Genomic DNA, 23,001 nt, shown 5'->3' on the forward strand with positions numbered 1-23,001 from the left:
TTTAATAAAGAGATTTGATGGGCTTATGAATTAGAACTTGAAGATACATTTACGTCAGTTTGAATTTAGTATAGTTTTTTTTTAAATGGCCTAAAAAGATTGTAATCAAAGATAGTGATCCTAATAAATAACAATACATCCCACAGAGAAGGCTGTTCAAAGCCCTGAATGATTTTCAGCTGAGTCTCTTTTGGGTTTCAATGCTATCTCATAAATGAAAGAAGGGGTAAAATTTAGCACTGCCATGAATGACACAGTGATCGTGAAATAGGACAGACATTCTAAGTGCAGACAGAAGAAGGATGAGACCCAGGACCTAAAGGCCTTTAAAAGTATGAACAGGAAATGACAAAATGAGATTTGTTTTGGATGATATAAGCTAATAATAAATGCAGAAAAACAATCTGAAGTATTCATATGCAGAGAGTCTGCAAAAAAAAAAAAAAAAAAAGGTAACAGAAAAGAAAGATGATAAAAGATAGCAAAGCACAAGCAAAAGAGACACAGATATAAAGAACAGACTTTTGGGCTCTGTGGGAGAAGGTGAGGGTGGAATGATTTGAGAGAATAGCATTGAAACATGTATATTACCATATGTGAAATAGATCACCAGTCCAAGTTCGATGCATGAAACAGGGCACTCAAAGCCGGTGCCCTGGGACAACCCAGAGGGATGGGATGGGGAGGGAGGTTGGCGGGGGATTCAGGATGGCGGCCACATGTACACCCGTGGCTGATTCATGTCAATGTATGGCAAAAACCACTACAATATTGTAAAGTAATTAGCCTCCAATTAAAATTAAAAAGTTAATTTTTTTTAAATGAATAAAAAAATAAAAACAGGGAGAGTAGTAAAAACAACAACAAAAAGATAGCAAAATACAAATGAAGTGTCAGTGGTTTCAATGTGATCTCATCAGTCCAACAAAAGGTGGGGGGCCGGGGGGAAAGAGGAGAGGAAGGGAGAGGGAGAGAGAGAAGAAACGAAAAAAGAAGGAAAGAGGGCACTTCCTCATGATCAGCAGACTGGTCAAGAGAACTGAAATCTAAAATCAGTTCAGTTGCTCAGTTGTGTCTGACTCTTTGCAACCCCATGGACTACAGCACGCAGGCCTCCCTGTCCATCACCAACTCCCAGAGCTTACTAAAACTCATGCCCATTGAGTCGGTGAAGCCATCCAACCATCTCCTTCTCTGTCGGCCCCTTCTCCTCCTGCCTTCAATCTTTCCCAGCATAAGGGCCTTTTCCAATGAGTCAGTTCTTAGCATCAGGTGGCCAAACTACTGGAGTTTCAGATGTCCACTAATATACCCATGACTTTGACCATGGCATTTCCCTTTGAGCTGCAGTTTCCCTTTGAGTGAAAAAGAGTTAAATCAGTTTTATGATTCCCTTCAACTAAGTCACTGTAAAATGTATTTGCTTCTTGATTTTTTTTAACTTTCTTTTAATTATTAAATCCACTCTTCAGTCTGAAGATGGGGAAGCATGTTCAACAAAACTAAAACTAAGAAGAGTGCAGAAGAGCTCTCCGAAGAACGTGGAAGAAAATGTGTAACAAAAAGTATATGGAAGAGGAGCCGGAAACCAAAATTTGAAGCTCAGCTTTGTCACCAGATTATTGATTCATGGGGTCGCAAAGAGTCGGACACGACTGAGCGACTGAACTGAACTGAACTGAATGTACATCCTCATTGTGGGTTCCATTCTTTTTGTTTATTAAAAATGACAATATTACTTTTTCTACCCATTACAGAAAGTGATTGTAATGATCAGATAAAATAGTGTTATGGAAAATACTCAACCATGGTGTTGTTTCTACATTTTATTATCACAGGTACAATCTAGAACTCATCTCCCAAAGCATTACATGGCTTTTCCAATTCATCATGTCAGTCTGCCCTCAACCATCACCTGCCTAATGAGGACTTCTCTAATCATGCTAACTTCACTCCAGTTTCTCTCCTCCACTGGTCTATTTTATTTTCTACATAACACTACATTGCTTCTTCAAAGTTTATTAATGACCATTGTATTCTCTCCAAAACAAAATGGTCACTCCATGAGAGCAGGAACAAACGCTATTTTGCCCACTTCTGCATTACAATTTCAGAATACAGAAGACAATTATGAACTGTTGGCTGAATGAATGAATAAAGGTTTAACACTGCAAAAGTCTTTTGAAATTATCGAGTCTACATGCTTTGTTTTGCAAATACAGCAACCGAGTTTCAGAAAGTTTAAGTAACTCTCCTTGAATGCTGCACAGTTCATTATTACAGGCCAAGAGTTCTGATTGGCTAACTAAGGTTCATTATGTAACTACTGGGGATATGCAATATCAAACAGAAATTGATTTGGACTGTGAGAAATCCATGCATGTGACCCTAAAGCAAAACAATGCCAATAAAAGTCGGCAGGTGCGCATGTGCACATCTACTCTTCAATCCAGCAAAACAAGCAGCCCGTCAGTCTTCCAAGGCATCCTCAAGAGGCCAGAGAAGAGGGACTTTCAGACACGTCTAGGCTAACAGTAGCTGAGGAACTGAAGGGACCACGTGAAGCTAAGCCGTCACCCTAGTCTGGCACAAATCGGGACTAGGGTGAACACAGCGTGTTAAGCTCTTGGTAGGGTTCCGATGCATTAAGCTGGAGTGTCAAAAATGGATCCCTTCCACCCTGAGACCTGGTTGGCTGAGCCAGCCTTGAAGACTGTCCTCTTGCCATATGATTGAGATAAGACCAAGAAGATGAGACGTTTAAACCACAGCTTGCTTAATCTCCAGGTTAGGACACGCGCTGCAGTGCTCTGAGAAACAGAAGCGCAGTCAAGGGGCAGAACGGCACTCAGGTAAGTTTTCTTTACCTTGCATGATGAGTGGGCCACTCATGTTATGTTAACTTGAATCTACATGTTTCATGTGTATCATTGAACTGTATTTTGTTTTTCTAGAAACATGTATATATATTTTTGTCTCTTTCCTCCCAAAAAGGAAAGAAGAGGGGGAAGAAGGAAGGAAAGATGGGAAGAAGAGATGGAAGGAGGAAGAAAGAAAGAAAAGGAGGGCCATTGGTCCTCAATCTTAAGAGCTAACTTGGAATATTTGAAAATATCAATCAAAACCCCTGTTGTTTTTGATCAGAGATGACAGATAATGGTCAGCATAACTATTCATGCTCAAAGAAAGTTTCAAAGAGTAGGAGTCACCCTGGGATCCGTTTCTACCAACTGGAGAAGGTGTTGGCCCAAACAAGAATGTGAGATTGCAGATTACCTTACTGACAAAAAGGTAGTAAGATTCCAGAACAGAGGTCAGAGAAGCCCCATCTGGTCCTAGAGATGGCTGGACAGCCCCAGTTCTGGACCACTGACTTGATGAACCAGGACACAGTCAGTGGATGGGGCCCAAGGCAGGCGTCATCAGGAAGCAGTGCTCACACAGGTAAGATGCTTAAATCTGAAGGAGAGGAGGCTCAGAGGGGACACAGCAGAAAACTCTTCCAACAAATTGCAGGTGGTTTGAGAATAAAATTGGCTACCTCAGAAGGCACTGAGACAGAGGCTTGATAACAGCTGATGAGGCATAACCTGGTTCCAGTCTGCATCTGCGGCCTTCTTTCTAGTGTAGTGTAGTTTCAGCTCTAGGCAGGCTGAGATCATGGCCATCTCCTAAATGGGCCAGATTCCCTTTGCTCTCCCCACTCCCTGCCGTGCAGAAGCCCACCCACCCCCCGCCCAAATTCCTAACCCTGCTTGTTTTTGTTATTAGTCTCCATTCTGTATCCATATTTAACCAGACATTTCTCTGGAAAATCTCTCCAGCAATCCACTCAGGATTCCTCAACTTCTCTAATTAAAATAATAGCTATCATGCAGGAGGAGAAGACAGCGACCGAGGATGAGATGATCGGATGGCATCCTTGACTCAATGGACATGAGTTTCAGCAAACTCTGGGAGATAGTGAAGGACAGGGAAGCCTGGCGTGCTGCAGTCCATGGGGTCACAAAGAGTTGGACAAAACTTAACAACTGTACAACAACAAACCATGCAGCTGTAAGCTATTCTATAGAGAATGAATAAACAATAAGAACTTATAGTACAGAGAACTGTATTCAATATCCTATGGTAAACCATAACAGAAAAGAACATTAAAAAGAATGTGTATCTATATGTGTGTGTGCGTATAACCAAATCACTTTGCTGTGCAGTAGAAATTAATACAACATTGTAAATCAACTACACTTCAGTAAAAACAAGTAGAAAATGACAGCCACCATGCAGTAAGAGTATTTGCTAAGTGAATGACATACTTAGATGTTTTTAAATATGCAACGTCATTTAATCCTAGAAGAGCCCTTGGTGCAATTATTATCCCCATTTAACAGACAAGGAAATTGATGTGCAGAAAGGTTAAGGCATTACCTAAGGTTTTAAGGCTCAAACCCTGATTAGCGTGATTCCAAAATCCATACCCTCCCATCCGCCCCTGCTGCCCAGTTCCCGTCTTTTGTGTGGATGTGAGTGCTGAGGAGGAGCTAATGAGCCAAGCTGATCTGATTCTCTCTGAGATGCCCTGCAATTCTGTGGTACTTGGGGGCTCAGGGGTCTCACGGAGCTGCGGTCACATCCCCGCTCTCCACTAATTAGCTGGGTGTTGATCAGCAGCGTGCTTCATCTCGGATTCCCAGTTTCTTCCTTGGCAGTTGGTGAAATAATGACTCTTCCCAGACGTTAGGAGGATAAAAATGAGAAGCTGTATAGAAAATGCATAGCATGCGCCTAGCATGCAAAAAGATTCTGCAAGGTTCTGCGAAGGATCACGAGCCTCCCCTTCCCTAAAGGAAACAATCTGTCTCTGCTGCTTTCTGCCAGTTAAACTGTACCAGCTTGGTAACTCATATTTTGGTTAAACCTTAAAAAAAATTTTTTAAGGGGAATCTGAGTTTTTGTTGGCAAGGGATTGAACAGGCGTGGGCCCAGCCTCCGGGCCCACAGTCCATTAGGGAATTTACGAGGGGAGATGGGGGACCATCAACTCAAGTACTCCCTTCAGAGGCAGTACTTACAAAGCCATCAATTTCCTTAACAAAGACCATTGGCTTAAATGCCCCTTAAACCAGCGTTATTTACACAGTTTCTCTACTTCCCTTTGAATTCTCTGCCTGGGGGGGGTGGCCTACCTGCAGTCCTTTCCAGCTACTAGTTAATTAGGCTCCCTCCCAGAAAGGAAGCTAGTGGAAGCTGGGACTTGGTTTTTGAAAAGCAGCTCAATTCGGAGGTTATCAGAGAGTTCACACGAGCTACTGGACTGCCCGCTGCTTCTGCTGACGTTCTAAAACGTGTGGACCTCATCAGAGTTATGACCACAGTTGGCATTGTGAGATAGCAGAGGAGTGACCATTCCAGCCGTCCCAGCTTTGCAGGGAAGGTATAATAAAACTCCAAGAACATTCCTGGCAAACGCTGCCATGGTGCTTTCTAGCTCTGTGGCCTGTCAGCCTTGCAAACCTGCCGTTTTCATAGATGAAGAAACTGAAGTGACCCCCACCCCTTTTTTTGTGGGAGAATGGAATTTGAACCAAGCAACCCAGCTATGGAGCCTGAGCACAGAATCTCCATCCTAAGCTCCTCAGACTGAGATGTCTGGCCTGAGATGATAGCTGGGAAGTGGAGAGGCTGTGAGTCCAACTAAGGTTTGTCTGACTCTAAAGACCAACAAAGTTCTACCACAGTTTGTTGCCTCAGGAATAAAAATGTCTCTTAAGAAATATATCCTCCCTTCACTCATTTCTCCTATATTTACTGAGCTGCAAATTATGTGCCAGGTCCTGGACAGATTGCTGGGAAGTGAGATGAATGGACCCCGGGCTCAGCGCTCCAGGAGCTCAGGGGTTGCAGAGAGAGGCAGGAAGTTATTGACTGCACCCTGTTTTGCTCAGAGGCAGCAAATTCTGTACGATTACAGAAAAGAGACCCCCTTACCTGATCTTGCCCAGATCTGAGAGCTCCCCTTAGGAGGCAACATCTGGGTTAAGTCTTTGAGAGGAGACATCAATCTGGGGTGAGGCAGACATTCCAGGCGGCTCGGGGGTGGGGTGGCTGAGAGCAAAAAGGAGGAAGCGGAAAACAGGGTTGTAGGTGCAAAGCTAGGAGACGCTGCATGCCACAGGAAGAACTGAGACTCATCTCAAGGGCAATGCAGAGCCACTGATGCTTCTAAAAGGAGAGGGACAGAATGACATCTGCCTTTTAGGAAGCTTAGGCTTCCCAGGTGGCACTAGTGGTAAAGACCCCACCTGCCAGTGCAGGAGACGGAAGAGATGCGGGTTCAGTCCCTGGGTTGGGAAGATCCCCTGGAGGAGGGCATGGCAACCCACTCCAGTATTCTTGCCTGGAGAATTCCATGGACAGAGGAGCCAGGTGGGGTATAGTCCATGGGGCTGCTAAGAGTCGGACCCGACTGAACGACTTCACTTTCACTTTTCACTTTCATGCATTGGAGAAGGAAATGGCAACCCACTCCAGTGTTCTTGCCTGGAGAGTCCCAGGGACGGGGGAGCCTGGTGAGTTGCTGTCTATGGGGTCACACAGAGTTGGACACGACTGAAGTGACTTAGCAGTAGTAGAAGCAACTTAGTATGCACGCACATACTCATTATACTGGAGGATAGATTGGAGCCAGCAAAGATGGGAGCAGGGACCTAGCTGACCTCTCCTAGGGTGGTTCAGGCAGGAGTCTAAATGTGGGGGTGGGTCTGGAGACTCAGGTAGGGAGACAGAAGTAGGATTGATTTGGAAGGAAAAGTGTTCAATGTAAAATGGTGAGAACGGTGACTGGATGTGGAAAATAGGGAAGAGTGGAGATTGTTTCCCAAGCTTCTAGCTTCAGTAGCTGGTTGGCTAGTGGCACAAGCCGTTGAGACTGAGAAAAACAGGAGCTGCAGCAGCTCTGGGGAGAAAATGGCAAGCCTTGTGTTACCTGTGTTGAGTCTGAGTGCCTGCGGGGGATCGGATAGAATCAATAGATAGACTAGTCCAGAGGCCAGGATAAAGGCCTCAGACTGCACACAGATTTTGCAGTCTTTGGTTTTGAATGATGCAGTCAGGGAGAGAGTGGGGAGATTGGGAAGTGAGTCCATTATGGAACTTCGGAGAAAGAATATTTAGAAGGTAGGCATAACATGTCTATGTAGGGATGGGCAGAGAGGTTGAGGAAAACTGGACGAAGGTAACATTTCAGAGGCCCTGGAAGTTAAGAAGTTCAACAAAGAACCAGGTAAGCTGAAGGAGAAAAATACTGGAGTATGTTTGATTTTTGAAACAGTATTCGTGCTCGGTCGTGTCCAACTTTTGCGACCCCATGACTGTGGCCCGCCAGGCTCCTCTGTCCATGGGATTCTCCAGGCAAGAATACTGGCGTGGGTAGCCATGCCCTTCTCCAGGGAACCTTCCCGACCCAGGGATAGAACCCAGGTCTCCTGCATCGCAGGCAGATTCTTTACTGTCTGAGCCACCAGGTAACTTCCATGTTTGTTTTTTCTCTTCCCCCCAAAATCGTTCTTTGGCACAATGGTAAAGAATCCGCCTGCCAATGCAGAAGACACAGGAGATGCAGGTTTGACCCCTGGGTCAGGAAGATCCTGTGGCATAGGAAATGGCAACCCAACCCAGTGTTCTTGCCTGGAGAATCCCATGGACAGAGAAGCCTGGTGGGCTACAGTCCATGGAGTCACAAAAGAGCCAGACATGATTGAGAACTGAGCACGCACACATGTCTGTTTATCATGCTCTCCAAGAGAACCCCCTTCATTGCTCCATGACGACTCTCAACTTTCTGGTTGATCTCTTCCAGGGACAGGGTGTTCTCTACTTGTGAGTAAGAACTAGGTTATTATCTATAATAACCATGAGAATCAATATTTATTCATCACTTTCTGAAGAACAGGGAGTGCCCCAAGCCTAGCACAGCTGGCATTCTTGGTGCCTTGGCATGGACCTGACATGTAAGAGGTGCTGAACAAATGTACGATGAATAAATCCATAAATGCATGAAAGAATATATCACAGCTGCCCTATGAAGTATGGAAGCTCACTCCCCCAGGTCCACAGTTGGAAAAAGATGGTTGGGGACCAAGTCTGGAGAAGAGGCAGCCCCTATGTTGCTGGGTCAGGTTAACAGCCTCTCCTCTCCCTCTCTCCATCTAGTTCTCTTGGCAGAAGGTGCAAAGACTTTTGGGAAATTCTGGGGGTTGAAGATGCTGGTGCAGCCCTCTCATAAGCAATGAGGCTGAACTCAAGTTACAATGCATGGTTTTGGACTCCTGAACTGAGAAATCAGTTAAGATCCTGCCAATAGCACTTGGAAGTTCAGTTCAATCTTTTGGATCATTTGGGCTGGGCTTCTCACTGGTGTTGAAAGCCAAAATCACTCTGATTTCTCTTCATGTCAAGTTGCCAAGAGTATTTCACTGGCCCTTGAAGAGCATCTCACAGCAGGAGTCTCCTCTTAAAGCACTGCTCCTAGCTTGTCTTGCTTCTGCCCAGAAACCATTGTTTGACACAGAATCACACCTACCCACCTATCCATCCTGTGACTTCCTGGAGCAGCTTTCTATGAGACCTGTCTGCCCACAGGACCGCAGAAGAACCCTCCTTCTGGACCTTTAGAGCAGCAGAAGCCCTGCATGTGGTTTCACTGAGTCCAACTACTCAAGAAGCCGTCACAGACTCACCAACCCCCACCATTGGTCTCCCCACTCCTCCTGGGGTCTCCTCAAACCATCCTTGTACATCTTTAAGGACCACTGCCCTCTAGAGCCCTGCAATGAAGGACTCCTCCTTCCCCAGATTGTCACTCCCATCTGCCTCCTGCCTAGCACAGAGCTTTGTATACAGCAGGTGCTTAATATAGATAAATGTCAGTGTGAATCTCTCCTGTGGTCACATTTGTTTCCAGTCATCTTTGCAGAACCCCTGAGGCTGCTGCCTTGAGGCCAGAGAAGGGAATCCTAGTACTTGTGAGGGGAGCTGCAGACACCCAGTGTGGGATACTTTATCTCTCTGGCAAATTAAAATTAAAATCCAGTCCCTTAAAAATTATTATAATTTCAGATTTGCTTTATCTTAATTTCTCCCTGGTAGTTAATCAGTAGCAGCAAAGAAAAAGTCTCGTTTAGTTTCTCCCTCTGTTGAGTCGCTAATGATCTGTAAACAAACACTCCAGACTGCGTCTTAAAGAGACCCTCGGAGCCTTGTGTGATGTGAAATTCCTTTCGCACCTTGCATTGTTTCCTCTTCTCATTATCTCTTTGCTGGTAGGCTGTTCAGCTCTCGAGAGCACATGTTTTTATTAGATAATCTTAATGATCAAAAGGTAGCATAAATTAGCAGTTCAGCTCGAGGGTTTATGAGACAGACTTCCCCGGCTGGAATCCCTTACTGGGGAGCCTTGACATCTCCGCGCTGTTTCCTTATCTATAGGGTCAACACGATTAAGCACAGGAGTTAACCGAGGAAAGCATTACAAGCATAACCAGCAGTTTTGACTGTTATGACTATTGTTTGAAATGAAGACATGGAAGAGGGCTGGCAACACAGATATTGGTGTCAGCACTTCTACTGGTTCTGAAGAGCTGATGTTTTGGAGGACACTGGCTCCTTGAGTTTCGGAGCTGGGCAGATCTTGGTTCAAACCTCAGCTCTGCCACTTAAAAATCACTTGCTTTAAAGAAACTTTTTCATCTCCCAGAGCCTCAGTTACTTCTTGTGTAAAATGGGAGTAACAGGCCCTGCCTTCCTGCAGCTCGGGAAGATCGAGAAGGGAGAGAGAGGAGCCGTGTGTGTGGCAGAACTGCTGGCCTGGGATGTGACACTTACGAAAGCTTGTTTCCTCTTGTGCTGGTTTTCCTGCTCAATAAATATTTATGGAACAGAGGTCACTTTCTCAAAAGTCACTTAAACACTGGGGACTCTGCTCTGTCATCTGGAAAGTGGTGATGAGAATGTCTGGATGCCAGGGTTGCTGGGGGTTTGAAATGAGACAGCCAAAGTAGGTTCTTATTAAAGGTCTACAGGCCCCCTTCTCCAACCTGGGGAGGATCCAGGATGTTTTCTGAAGCTCTAGGTACTAAGCTGGAGCTGAGCATCTCCAGCCACTCTTTTCTGCTTCCAAATATCACTTGACTCAGTGTATCAGCCAAAGTCTGACTCTAGCTGGGTGCTGGAAACACGGGGATGGGCAGGATGACTTCTTTCAAGGCTTTATGTTTCAAGACATGGAAACATAAAATGTGGGGAGTGAATAGAATTACAACCATGCTGCTACAGGCTGAGGGGCGACACGGAAGAGGTCATGCCCTCTCCTGTCTGTCTCTCATCTGCCTTGACCTTCCTGATTGACTAATCTTCCACCCACCTATAGACTCCATCTATGCCAGCAGCTGGTCAGCAACTTGACTTTGTGGGACATACAGGGTCTCTGGGAACTACTCCACTGTCCCTGTGGTCACAGATCTCTAAACCAAGGGGTACAGTTATGTTTCAGTCAAACCTGATCTGCCGTAAGAGACAGCATGTGTGGTTTGACCATGGGCAGTGGTTTCCTGACCCCTGATCTAGGCAAGCAGGCACATGTCTCCTGGGCCCCTGCGCAGGGCTTGTCCCTGTGTGTAGACTGCACACCAAGGACTTGCCTTCTCTTCTTTTCCTGCCAGGAACAGCAACCTCCCCAGGGTCCCCAGAACCTGCGGGGTCCAACCTCTTCCCTCCCACCCCTCACCACTCTCCAGCCATGATGACTTTCTCTGAACTCCTCGAAAGCTCTTTCCTGCCTCAAGGATTTAGCAGTCTGAGCTTCTTGCAAGCCTCGCTCCATCACCCTGCTCCCCATCTCCCTACTTTGTCCACTTTCTCTTCAACCTTCACGTTTCAGCTTGAAGGTCCTGTCTCCAAGGGGGCCTCTCCAGGCCCATCACTTACGCACCCCTATACATTTCCACTCAGCGGCATTTCCAACAATTCCATTTCAATAATTGCCAGGCCTATTTCCTTCGCCTTCCTGGCCTTTCTTGTTCACGGACATCTCCCTTGCCACCAGCACGGTGTTCGGCGCCCAGCAGACATCAATAACTGTGTGACTAAGTGCATGATGTGACCCAGCAGCTGATCTGCACCATCCTTGGCCGGGCTTATGTTAGCGCCCACAGCCGCTCCATTCTGCAGACTATAGCAGTGGGGTTTCACACAGTCCTGACTGCCCATCCATCATTTTATTTTAAGCACATTACTTCTCTACCCGAAAAGAAGAGGAGGATACAATTAGGCCTATATCCCCCACTTGCTTAATATTTCAATCTCCCCCAGGGCACACTCCCTTCAAGTGGAGATCACAGCTCATGAATATTAAATGTCTCTTCCGACCGACCCACCATGATCCTCAAGAAAGAGGAGAGAAAGCCAGGGACTAGGAAAGACTCCCGCCCCCAGGCCTCTCCCCTCTGCGGGCTCTCTCGGACCTGACGTCCTGACCACACAGATGCACAGCAAGGCACCTCGGGGGCAGTCCACTTTCTGGTCCCTTTAAGTGCCACAGAGAAGCCCTTGTTCTTGGCTACCCAGATCCACCTGTCTTGGATGTGGACTGTGTTTCAAACACGCACATCAAAGTGTGCTCTTAATTCCTCGATTTCAGGAAAGCTCTGAGTCCTTTTGGAGCCTGACCCGTCCCTGGGAGTCACGAGGACAACCTGGACGGAGGGCGAGAATTCCTCCCTTCTGGCATCTGAGGCCATCCTGTTTCTTTTCATTCCTGACTGGCCTCTCTGTGGGGTTGGCCTCCCGGGCTTCTAAAGGAGGTGGTAAGCCTCGGTCTGAGGCTGGATGGCAGGCTTGATCCTAACCGGTGCTGACTCGAGGGTGTGTGAATGCATCCATCAGACCTCCCGGTTGAGGACTTCAGATCTTTAGACCGCCCTGCACGGCAGCCTTCCGCCCCATCGCCTCCCTTCCCCTTGTCTTTGTCCCCTCAGTGACCCCCTCTGACCCTCTGGGTTAAAGGAATTCCTTTCTCCTCCCCAAGCCCTCATTTCTTTTAAAATGCACAGTTTAAAAACAATAACGATCTGGGATTTAAATTCTGGAAGTCAGGGTTGGAAGAGTCCTGGAGCTCATCTAGATCACTCCCATCACGTGACAGCTGGGGAGACGGAGATCAAGGGGCCTCTGTCACATCTCCTGATGAGAGGATGCAGCTAAGGACCATTTGTCCCAGAGATGGGCCTGTGGTCTTTGCATCCCTCACAACTGAGATGGCAAATGGGGGTGGGGGGTCGGGGGGAGACAGTAGACATGTCTACTGATTGCCATGCACGGTGCTAGAGACTCTACAGACTCTCTTCCATCTTTCTCTCAACATGACTGTGTTATGATTGTGTCCATTTTCCAGAACAGAAGACTGGGACTCAGAGAGAGGATGGGAGATGCTCAAGACGACCCCCAGAGTGAGACCTTTGAGCTCAGGCTCCTTGGCCTGACATTGCCATGACAACGGACTGAAGTGTCCAACTCTTCCTAGGCTAACACACAATGAGGCTATATTCAATGGAGGATGAGCTGTTATAAACAAAAATGCAGCCCCAAACACAGGATGGCCTAAGTCAAGGGCCTGGGGTTTGTGCAGTGTAATGTTTATAGGGTGATGATAACCGAAAATTGTCATTTTCATGACTCATGAAAAAGGCACAGGAAGGATCTATGCATTCACTTTCGTTTCCTGCTGTGTCAGTGGCAACACAGCAAAAATAGTGGAAAAGAGAGGCTCTCGACAGCTTTTGGTGGGACTCATCTGGATGCTGGACGCAGTCTTTAAAAACAAGTGGACTGGAGTTAAAATCTCCTACTCTGACCCAGTTGGCTGTATGACTTCAAACAATTCACCTACACGCTCAGTGTTACAGTCTCCTCATCAGAAAAATGGGTGTCTCATTCTGAGGAAGCAGCGTTGCAGGAAGGGTAAGTGAAACCATTTGACAGAAGGGCTCCTGGCACAGAGGTTGGTCCAGTGGGGTGCCTGATAAATGAAGTAATTTCACGGTCAAGTGTGCAGACTTTGCTTAAATACTGTGAATCCCATCTCTGCTTTTCCTAGCTATGTGACCTTGGACAAGTTATTTAACCTCTCCGAACCTCTACACAACTGGGATCAACATCATTTATGTCATTGGGTTCCTGGGAAGATGGATATAAGTTTCAAATTAATGATATCCATGACAACAATAGCAGCATTAGCAAGCACATACATATCACCTGCTAGGTATCACTTATAAAATGTTTTACATACTTAACCTCATTTCATCTTAACAACTGTGAGAGGCAGGGACTATTACTAACCCATTTCACTGATGAGCAAACTGAGGCACAGAGAAAATTTGTGTTTGGATCTTGCTTCTCACCCAAAATCCATGCCCATAATCATGATACCCATTCTAGCTGACAGATCACTACCATTATCACCACCTCCATGACTACCACTAACACTTCTCTTTCCCTCTTTTAAAGACAGGTCTCCAAGTTAAAAGAAGTTTTATTTCAAGAAGGTATTTTGGCGACAGTCACTGTGTTTTCCATGGAGGGAGGTCTGAAAAACTACATATGACCAGGAGACGTTTTATTTTTTTATTTCAATTTTTTTTTTGTAAGGTGAGAGGTGGGTCATGTATTATGATTTCATGTTGTTAGAAAGAAAAATAATAATAAACACAACTCCCAGCAGACCCATGCTTCCGCTTCTTCCCCTCCCCCTACCAGATGCTATTTTCCTTTTTAGTCAGTGTTGTCCTAAACTCTCATCAGAATATCCACCAAGAAGACATAGCGATTCATCTTCTTGTTTTCCTTTCTCACCTTGGCTGGGAGCAGACCAGGGCAGCCTGACAGAGGGGCCACAAGGTGTGGTGACCCCCGCCCCTCCCAGGGACTGGTGGGGAAATGGATTGATCCCTCCCCACCACCTCCCCCCTTATCTGCCCACAGATAATTTAGTTATTGGCCCTGGCTCTAGGACAGGGCTGGGGATGCTGTGTCCTGAGCAGAGACAAAGCTATGCTAATGGCAGGGGGTGGGGGAGAGGAGGGGAGAGGGGAGGCAGTGAGAAAGAGAGCCAGGCTGGGAATACGTGTGTGTTTGTGTCTGCAAAAGGCAACGTGCAGGTCTTTGGCTTTGTTTGCTTAGCTATATATCAGCATCAAGCAGGATTTGAAACCCCAAAACCCTTAAATGGATGTTTGACAAATTGAGGATTCCTCACTGTCAGACAGGGGAAAGGAGCCTTTTGACCCTCAGCAGGCTCACTCTCATTTCACAAAGGGAGAAACTGACGCCCCCCAAGGGGAGATCCCAAGCTGCAGCCCAGGCTCTCAAGTCTGAGCTGAGACCCCAGCTCTCCTGAAGAACTCGGGGCAGTAAACCAATGTGGCATAAAGAGCCTTCTACAATCGCAACCCCTATAATGGCTTAAATGTCATCTCCGAAGGCAGCACGTTTCCAGCACCCGCTGGAGATATATGACTGAGCACAAGCCCTGTTCAGGATGCTTCCCACTTTGTCTGACTAATTTGACCATTACCTCCCCTCCTTCAGCTTTTATCAGCAGCCTGTCTGTAGTTTATGACTCAGTGCTTTAGACACAGAATTCCCAACTCTGCGAACAATGCCTCCAGCCAGAGTCGCTCAGGGTGGGGTGTGGAGAGTTATCAGTTTACTGATGATACCACATTTTTTTAACCAAAAACCTCAGGCCTGGGGTATGTTATATGTGAAAAGGGGGAGAAAGGACAAGATAATTTCTACATTGCCGGGTTGCAGCCTCATTGCCTAAGAGGTCTTGTGGGTGGTGTTCCTATTAACAAGCAACTTATTATGTGTTGGGGATGAGGGCTCTAGGGGAGGGACAGTGGGAAAGGGAAGTCCCGGGCTGTTGCATAATAACACATTGGCACCTTGGGAATACTTCCGGATGTGTGGGCTTCTGCAGCGTAAATGAGAATGCCACCATAAATCTGCCACCCACCCTCACACTGCTGGTACCAGAGCCAGGGAAAACATCAGCCCGGCTTGATGGTCGGCGACAAGAAAACAAATAAGGAGGAAAGGAAGGGAGAAAGAAAGCAGGGAAAGAAGGAAGGAAGGGAGGGAGTGAAGGGGTCATTCAGCTAGGGAGGCAGAGCTGCCACAGAGAGAAGGCAGAGAGGCTCTGTACTTAGTCTGGAGATAGAATCACAGTTCTTTGAGATGAGTGACCTTGGACAAGTAAAGGCATCCTGTGTGTATGCTCTGGGCTCAGTCTTGTCAGAACTCTTCACAAAACCCCAAGGCCTATAGTCCACCAGGCTCCTCTGTCCATAGGATTTTCCAGGCAAAAACACTGGAGCAGGTAGCCGTTTCCCGCCCCAGGAGATCTTCCCGGCCCAGGGATCGAACCCACGTCTCCTGTATGGGCAGGCTGATTCTTTACCACTACGCCACCTGGGAAGCCCCTTCAGGCATCCTAGGAGGTCTTAGATCCCTCATCTGGATGTAACAGACCTCCACAGGCTCATCTTAAACAAAGGTGCCTGACACAGGGCAGGGTACCTGGTGAGTATCCACAAGTGGTGGGTGGTGCTGATATCCACCCCCATCTCAGCGCCCACTGAGGGAAGTACTGGGTGATGTGCATCAAACACATTCCACTTGCTAGGAACGGGGCTGAACCTCACCGCATCTGATGACAACAACATTCAGTAGGGCTTCTAAGCGACAATCAGCAGAAACCAACTTCGGCTAAGTCAGGCAAAACAAGCAAACAAGCAAAATCTATTCAAATATTGGATACTTATGGAAGACTCCCTGGGAGGGCTGGAGAAGTGTTTTGAAGATGGATTTTGAGCTCACGATGAAGCCCCAGGACTGTTCTTGTGAAGACATCTCAGAGCTGTGGCCACACAACTGCTGGGTACTTTGGAAACACACGGGTTGTGGCCACTCCCACCATTTTCATCAAATTGGTTTGATTTGATGAATCAGAGTCCCTGTCTTCTGATTCATTCTCAGATTGATGTGTCTGACGGGTGGTCAGGGGACAGGGTAGGTCACATGCCCCCATTCAATTACAAGGAGGACTGGGAGGCAGAAGGCTGCTATTACTAACTTCTTTTCTTTTTTTAACGTTTTTATTGAATGTGTTACTATATTGCTTCGTTTCATGTTTTGGTTTTCCTGCCACTAGGCATATGGATCTTAGCTTCTCCACCAGGGACTGACCCCACACCCTCTGCACGAAAGGCACAGTCTTAGCCACTGGATCGCCAGGGAAGTCTCTGCATTACCAACTTCTGCAGTGGGGCTCTGCCTCACTGTTATTACAACAAGGAGAGTTCTTTCCTAAATCTAGGAAAAGGATTCAAATAATGTGCCCACAAACATTGGTAAATGTCTCCCGCAATGAAGTCCCAGGCCTGCTCCCATTTTCTGGATGAGAACACTGAAGCTCAGCCAAGGTCACATATCTAAGTCATGGTGTCAACCCAAGCCAAGTCTCATTCAAGCCTGTTCTCCTGGCTACCACCTTGACCACCGTCTTGACATGTGTCATGATGAGAACAACCTCCGCCCCAGCAATGCCTCCCACATTCCAGTCCCATTTCTCTGACTCATCTAAGCTGGATCTTTTGGGAGCCACAGATTCACTGTCTGTTTTTCCATTATTCTTAGAGGAAGATGTTTTTCTTCCTCTAAAGCCATGGAGTCTGTTCTTGGAATGTAGTTCCTAGGCGCCGGGATCTCTGGACAGACTCCTTTCTTCCTGGAATGTCCTGTCCCTCAGAGTCCCTAGGATGGACTCCTACCTGATGAGGTGGGGGTGCCTAACTGAGGTGCCTCCTCTAACACAACCAGTCAACAGGCAGAGGGAACACAGAGCCTTCCCTGGACAGCATCCACACCACTGACAGTTCTGTCTTCCATTCCATTAATTCATTAAGTGAACTGTTCCATAGCAGTATGTTCCTTGCTCACACTCCCAAAGCCTTACCAGACCAAGAGCTGTCTGGTAAAAAAAATATTTTGCAGGAAGCTCACCACTGTGAGCCCGGGAGTCAGACTCTCTGGGTGAAAGTCCCAGCTCTACCACTTGACTGCGTATCCTTAGCTCACCTCCTCATGCCTCAGCTTCCTGGTTTGTAAATGCAGGGTACTGAAAGAGTTGTTAAGAGAATGGCACTTTAGAAATGTGTCCAGCATATGATAGGTGCTCAGTACATCACACAAACAGCAGAACATTTAGGATCTACTGGGGAATAATAGTGTGTGAAGTAGATCTAGGGCCTTCCCTGGGGGTACAGTGGCTAAGAATCCATCTGCCAATGCAGGGGACACAGTTTCCCTCCGTCCAGGAAGATTCCACATGCCGGGCAGGAACTAAGCCCGTGAGCCACAACTCCTGAGTCCACGTGCTGCAGCCACTGAAGCCTACGCGCCTAGAGCCTGTGCTCTGCACCAAGAGAAGCCACTGCCATGAGCAGCCTGTGCGCTACAACTGGAGAGCAGCCCCCACTAGGCACAGACAGAAAAAGCCTGCACCCGGCAGCAAAGACTTAGTGCAACCATAAAAAGATAATAAATAAATTCTTAAAAAACAACAATATAAAGTAGATCTGGAGGTTCCAAGTCTCATCCTCTTGGTAACTTCCTTATCTTTACTCTTCCCCCTCTTAAGCATTTCAGTGAACACAGCTTGAAAATCAGGATCTATTCCAGTTACTCAGGCCAAAGTGTAGGTGGGGAAGCAATGCCTCTAGAGGTAAAGCATGAGAGGATGAGACTCAGAGTCTCCCAGGCCCCACTACTGTGGGCATAAAATGCAGTTATTTTTTCTAAGAAATGGTGAACCGTGTCATAATGTTCATCTCCTCTTTGCACTAATCTCTAGCAACCAATAATATCAAAGACCCCAAATCTGTGGACCAACAAATGTCATCTGTAATGAGCCAGATAATAAATATTTTAGGCTCTTCGGCCCCTGGGGTCTCCATTGCAACTACTCAGTTCTATGGTTGCAGCAAAGAAGCAGCCACAGATAATAAAAGACGGGTGTACTGTGTTCTAGGACTTCCCAGATGGTGCAGTGGTAAAGAATCCATCTCCCGATGCAGGAGATGCAAGAGACATGGGTTCCATCCCTGGGTCTGGAAGATCCCCTGGAGGAGGGTATGGCAACCCACCCCGGTGTTCTTGTCTGGAGAATTCCATGGACAGAGGAGCCTGGCGGGCTACAGTCTATGGCGTCACAAAGAGTCGGACATGACTGAGCATCCGTGAATGGTGCTGCATTCTGTGTTAGTGGCTCAGTCGTGTCTGACTCTTTGCGACTCCATGGACCGTAGGTTGCCATGCTCCTCTGTCCATGGGATTCTCCACATCAGAATACTGGAGTGGGTTGCTATTTCCTTCTCCAGGGGATCTACCCAACCCAGGGATCAAACTCAGGTATCCCACATTGCAGGCGTACTCTTTATGGTCTGAGCTACCAGGGAGGCCCCTGGTACATTCTAGAAAACTTTATTTACAAATATAGGCAGTAGACCAGTTCCAGCTCATGGACTGTAACTTGCAGACCTATTCCACAGACCATACCATCCTAACTTCACCACATTCTAACTCTGCCCAGAAGCCCTTGAGCCACATGCCGTCTTAATGCTAGTAAAATGGGTGGACATCATCCAGCAAGATATGAGTGCACTGTTGGGTGTGATGAGGGTCACATCCACGGTGAGAGATGGTTCAAGCAGAGCTCACGATTATGAGAAATAGTCACGCACTTTGGAAAGCACACAGCAGAAGTGCAGGTGAGGCTTTTAGAGATCACCTAATACAATCCTTTCAATTTATGGGAGGTCAATCAGAAGTCCAGACTAGGGAGGTGACTTGGCCAGTTTCAACTAACATGTTCTCAGCATAGCTGGGACCAGAGTGCCCGGTTTTCTGACATTTAATCCAAGGCTCTTTCTACTATACCACTAGGTTCATATCAAGATTTTATTATGAATTACACTCAAATCACGAGTGGGGGTGGGGTGGGGAATCTGCACTTCCCTGCCTGGAAACTCTGCTGTCCTTCCCCCCTCCGTATCTTCCTTTTCTTCCATCCACAAACAGGTGTGGGGCACCTCTATTGTGTTGCTCAGCCCTCACTTGGTGCCAAGGAGAAAGTAAGTGGTCAATAAACGTGTTTGAGAATGGAACACACCATAAATGATATGTGGTAAAGGGCTCACAGCATGCCAGGAGAAGGGAGGTCTAAAAGCTGCTCTGTGATGTGCTTCAAACACTAGAACCAATGACATTTCCTCCCCTTCTGTCCTCCAAGAAAATTGCCTTTCAGAGAGAAATCTTCCCACCAAGGGTTTCCTCCTTTCCTTAGACGGAGCACCTCTGTCTTTTGTACTTGCAAATGAATTGTGATTAGTTTTCACCTCCAGCCCGGGGGATTAGCCAGGGGACCTTTGATCTTCAGGTATCGATTTGCATCTTAAAGGAAGCATGATCTCATCTGGGCCAGCTCAAAATTCCATCCCTGCCCCCCAACCCCTGTCTGTTTACCAACCCCCCAGGCTGACCAGGGGCCTCCCAAGTGGGGCTAAAACAACAAGACCAGCCAGACTCCAAAAACAAATTTCCCATCTGACTCGGTGAAGGTGGGAAAAGGACATTTGCTTTCTAAACTTGGGCTGGTCTCCATTCCTCTTCCTCAAGTCAGAGAGCCTGGATCCTGGCTGGAGGCTGTGGAGTAAAATGAACTGAGCTTGTGTGCAAGAATCAGACAAGATCAGGTTCAAGTCCTGGTTCTATCTTCAAACCTAACCTGTGTGACTCTGGACACGTTTCACAAGCTCTCTGGCTTCTACATTTTTCTCATCTCTAAAGAAAGAATAAAACCTTAAACGTCTATACAAATATCCCAGACAGTTGGCATGAAGAAGAGCAATAAATGTAAGATGAAGCTAGATCACAAGGGATATCCATTACCACCGTCATCCATGAGAACATAAGCTCCAGGAGAGCAGAATACCTGCCCTCTGTCTGTCTGCTTCCATGGCTGTATTCACTAGTGCCTAAAACAGAGTCTGGCTCCCAGGAGGCACTCAATACATATGCGTGATAGAAAGGAGTGAATCGTCATTTAGTTATAACCATTGCTATTCTTTTAACTGACTAGCCATGCGGCACCGTCCTCTTCTCCAGTGAGGCCCAGAGACAGGGCAGACTTACCGATACAATTGAAGGAGACTTCCTGCCGACAGAAGAGCGAGCAGCCATCCCCATTGATCTTATTCATGTCATCACACTCTTCACCTTGGCTTCTGCAGAACGGATATGGAAGGAAAATTTGTCACATCAGCTTCAGAAGCCCAACTGGGACTTGGAAAAGCCCTCTGGGGGCTATGAACTTTTTGGTTAGGTCTCAGACAAGTCCCTTCCCCTGGCTGAGTTTCTGTTTCTTCCAAACAATGTAAATTTGTGAGGTCGTTATGTTTGTCCTACTGAGTCTTTCTCATGACAAAGTAGAATTCCTGCTTCAGACTCATTCGCTGAGATCTTCTCTGTTAAGTTAGTAAGTCAGAGGGGAGGAAGAAGAGGACGCATCAGTGAACCAGACTTTGCTACTATGTCTAGGAAATCACACTTCCACTCTAAAATGGTGGATTGAAGGGAATTGGGGAGTTTCTAAGGTCTAAATGCTGTTCTTCCGTGTGCCTTGCTCTGGCCCTTCTGTTTTTTCTCCTCCACACATTCAGATCTGATCTTCCTTAGATCAGAGAACACCGCCTTCTCCGTTGGGTGTGTCATTTCATGGTGTCAAGAACTCTAAGGCCTGGGACCTATGCTGCTAGGAAATAAAAATGCGTCCTCCTACTTTAAGGAATTATTTCCATCACCAAAGGATGATTTTGCAGTGGTTAGGATGGGCAGAAAATGAGCCACGCTCTCTGAATTAGATCTAGAAGAGAAGGAGGATTAACAACAGAAAGACTGGATGTGTTACCACTTTCTGGAAAATTCCCATCCCTTTAGTCACAGAAACTTGGGTTTAGAGTCCCATGATCCCAACTAATTGTGTGATCTTGGACAAGTCCCTTAGTAGGGCTCTCCAACCTCTGGCACCTAATGCCTGATGATCTGAGGTGGAGCTGATGCAATAATAATAAAGTGCAATAAACGTAATGAGCTTGAGTCATCCCTAAACCACCTCCCATCGTCCCATTCCATGGAAAAAGCGTCTTCCACGAAACCTGTCCCTAGTGTCAAAAAGGTGGGGGACCGCTGGTTAATCTCTCTCTGATCTTTCTATCTTTGACAGTTTACATCAACAAAAATTGAAAACAAACTTTCCATTGTTTGGCCACACTAAGCACATTTCAAGTCCTCAATAGCTGGATGGAGTGAGTGGCAACTGGATCAGACAGCACAGAATCTATTTCCACTATTATAGAAAAATCCCCTGAATGGTGCTATTCTGGATGTTGAATCTTAGTTTTCTCATGGGATCAGTCCTGGGTGTTCATTGGAAGGACTGATGCTGAAGCTGAAACTCCAATACTTTGGCCACCTCATGCGAGGAGTTGACTCACTGGAAAAGACCCTGATGCTGGGAGGGATTGAGGGCAGAAGGAGAAGGGGACGACAGAGGATGAGATGGCTGGATGGCATCACTGACTCAATGGACATGAGTTTGAGTGAACTCCGGGAGATGGTGATGGACAGGGAGGCCTGGCGTGCTGTGATTCATGGGGTGGCAAAGAGTCGGACAAGACTGAGCGACTGAACTGAACTGAACTGAAAATGGAGATAATTACACCTACTCCTTCGCATCAGTACAAACATGGAAGGTACCTTAAGGGGGGCGGGCCAGGTTTGCCACACACAGTGGATGACCAGAGAGTCACAGTCCCCATGCCCACCCAAGTGTCCTGGGATGTCTCTGTAGAGCGTGCAGCAGTTGTCCCTCCTTCCCCAGAGACTGGCTGGGAGTCCCGGCCTGGAAAAGGCCTCAGACTTTGCCTTTCACCCAGGCAATTAACACGGGAAAAGTTTGTTGCTTTAGGAAGTGTCAGAGTACCAGTATGGGGCCTTGTAATCAGTGCTTACGATGACTAGGACATTGCATTGATCTTTGAAGAGCACCCCCCCCCAACTTCTCTCCTGCTTGCAAAGCCATTGGCAAAGAATTCTATATTCCAAGCTGGACCCATATTCAAGCAAATCTTGCACACTGGAAATCAGTGATGGCCTTGTGATTCTTAACTATCTCATAGGTTATCTGGGGAGATTTTTTTTTTTTTTTTTAACTTGGGCTGGTTTCCCTAAGCCACAAAGAACACTTCTAACCCTCCTTCCCTCACCACCCAAACAGTATGTTCTATTGGTTTAAGCAAAACATTAGGGTCACCACAAATATCTTCTAGGCATGCCAGATCTATCATTAGATAGATAAGTTCTGAGAAACCTTCTTTGACCTCCTGGGCTAGAGTGGGTGGCCATCTTGTTTGAGTCCAAAGACAAGGGGCTCCATCTATCACCGTGCTTGTCAAACCAACTACCTCTGCCTGTGACTTGAGAGCACCCCACCCTAGGCTTTAGGAAGGCAAAGGAGGTGACACAGTCTTTGTCATCCTAGCACTCTGACGCCTGGCACAATATCTGGGAAAGAGGAAACAGCACGGAGCTATCCCTTCGCTTGTTAGTTTTGCAGCACCATCGGTCACGGCAAGGCAATGGTAAATCCAGATGAGAACGTGGGTCCTAGGCCTGCCTTACTGGGTATGTAAGCTTCAGAAAACCATTGTAATCTTTGGGGGCCAGGTGTCTCTTTCGTGAAGTAAGGTAATCAGGCTTGTCTCACACGGTTGTTGGAAGGACCCAAGGAGATGATTGTGTGACACAGTGCCTCCTGCCTAGTAGAGGCTC

General features: G+C 46.8%; 1 protein-coding gene across 1 annotated transcript in view; it reads right to left on the reverse strand.

The window, feature by feature from the left end:
* PAPPA (pappalysin 1) overlaps window positions 1-23,001 on the reverse strand; it is a 267,243-nt gene that overhangs the window by 122,238 nt on the left and 122,004 nt on the right. The window contains 1 exon segment of the mRNA XM_070375021.1: window positions 20,305-20,396. Within this exon segment, the coding sequence (XP_070231122.1) occupies window positions 20,305-20,396 (92 nt within the window).

This window comes from Bos mutus, chromosome 8 (genome assembly GCF_027580195.1).
Source record: "Bos mutus isolate GX-2022 chromosome 8, NWIPB_WYAK_1.1, whole genome shotgun sequence".
Taxonomy (NCBI): domain Eukaryota; kingdom Metazoa; phylum Chordata; class Mammalia; order Artiodactyla; family Bovidae; genus Bos; species Bos mutus.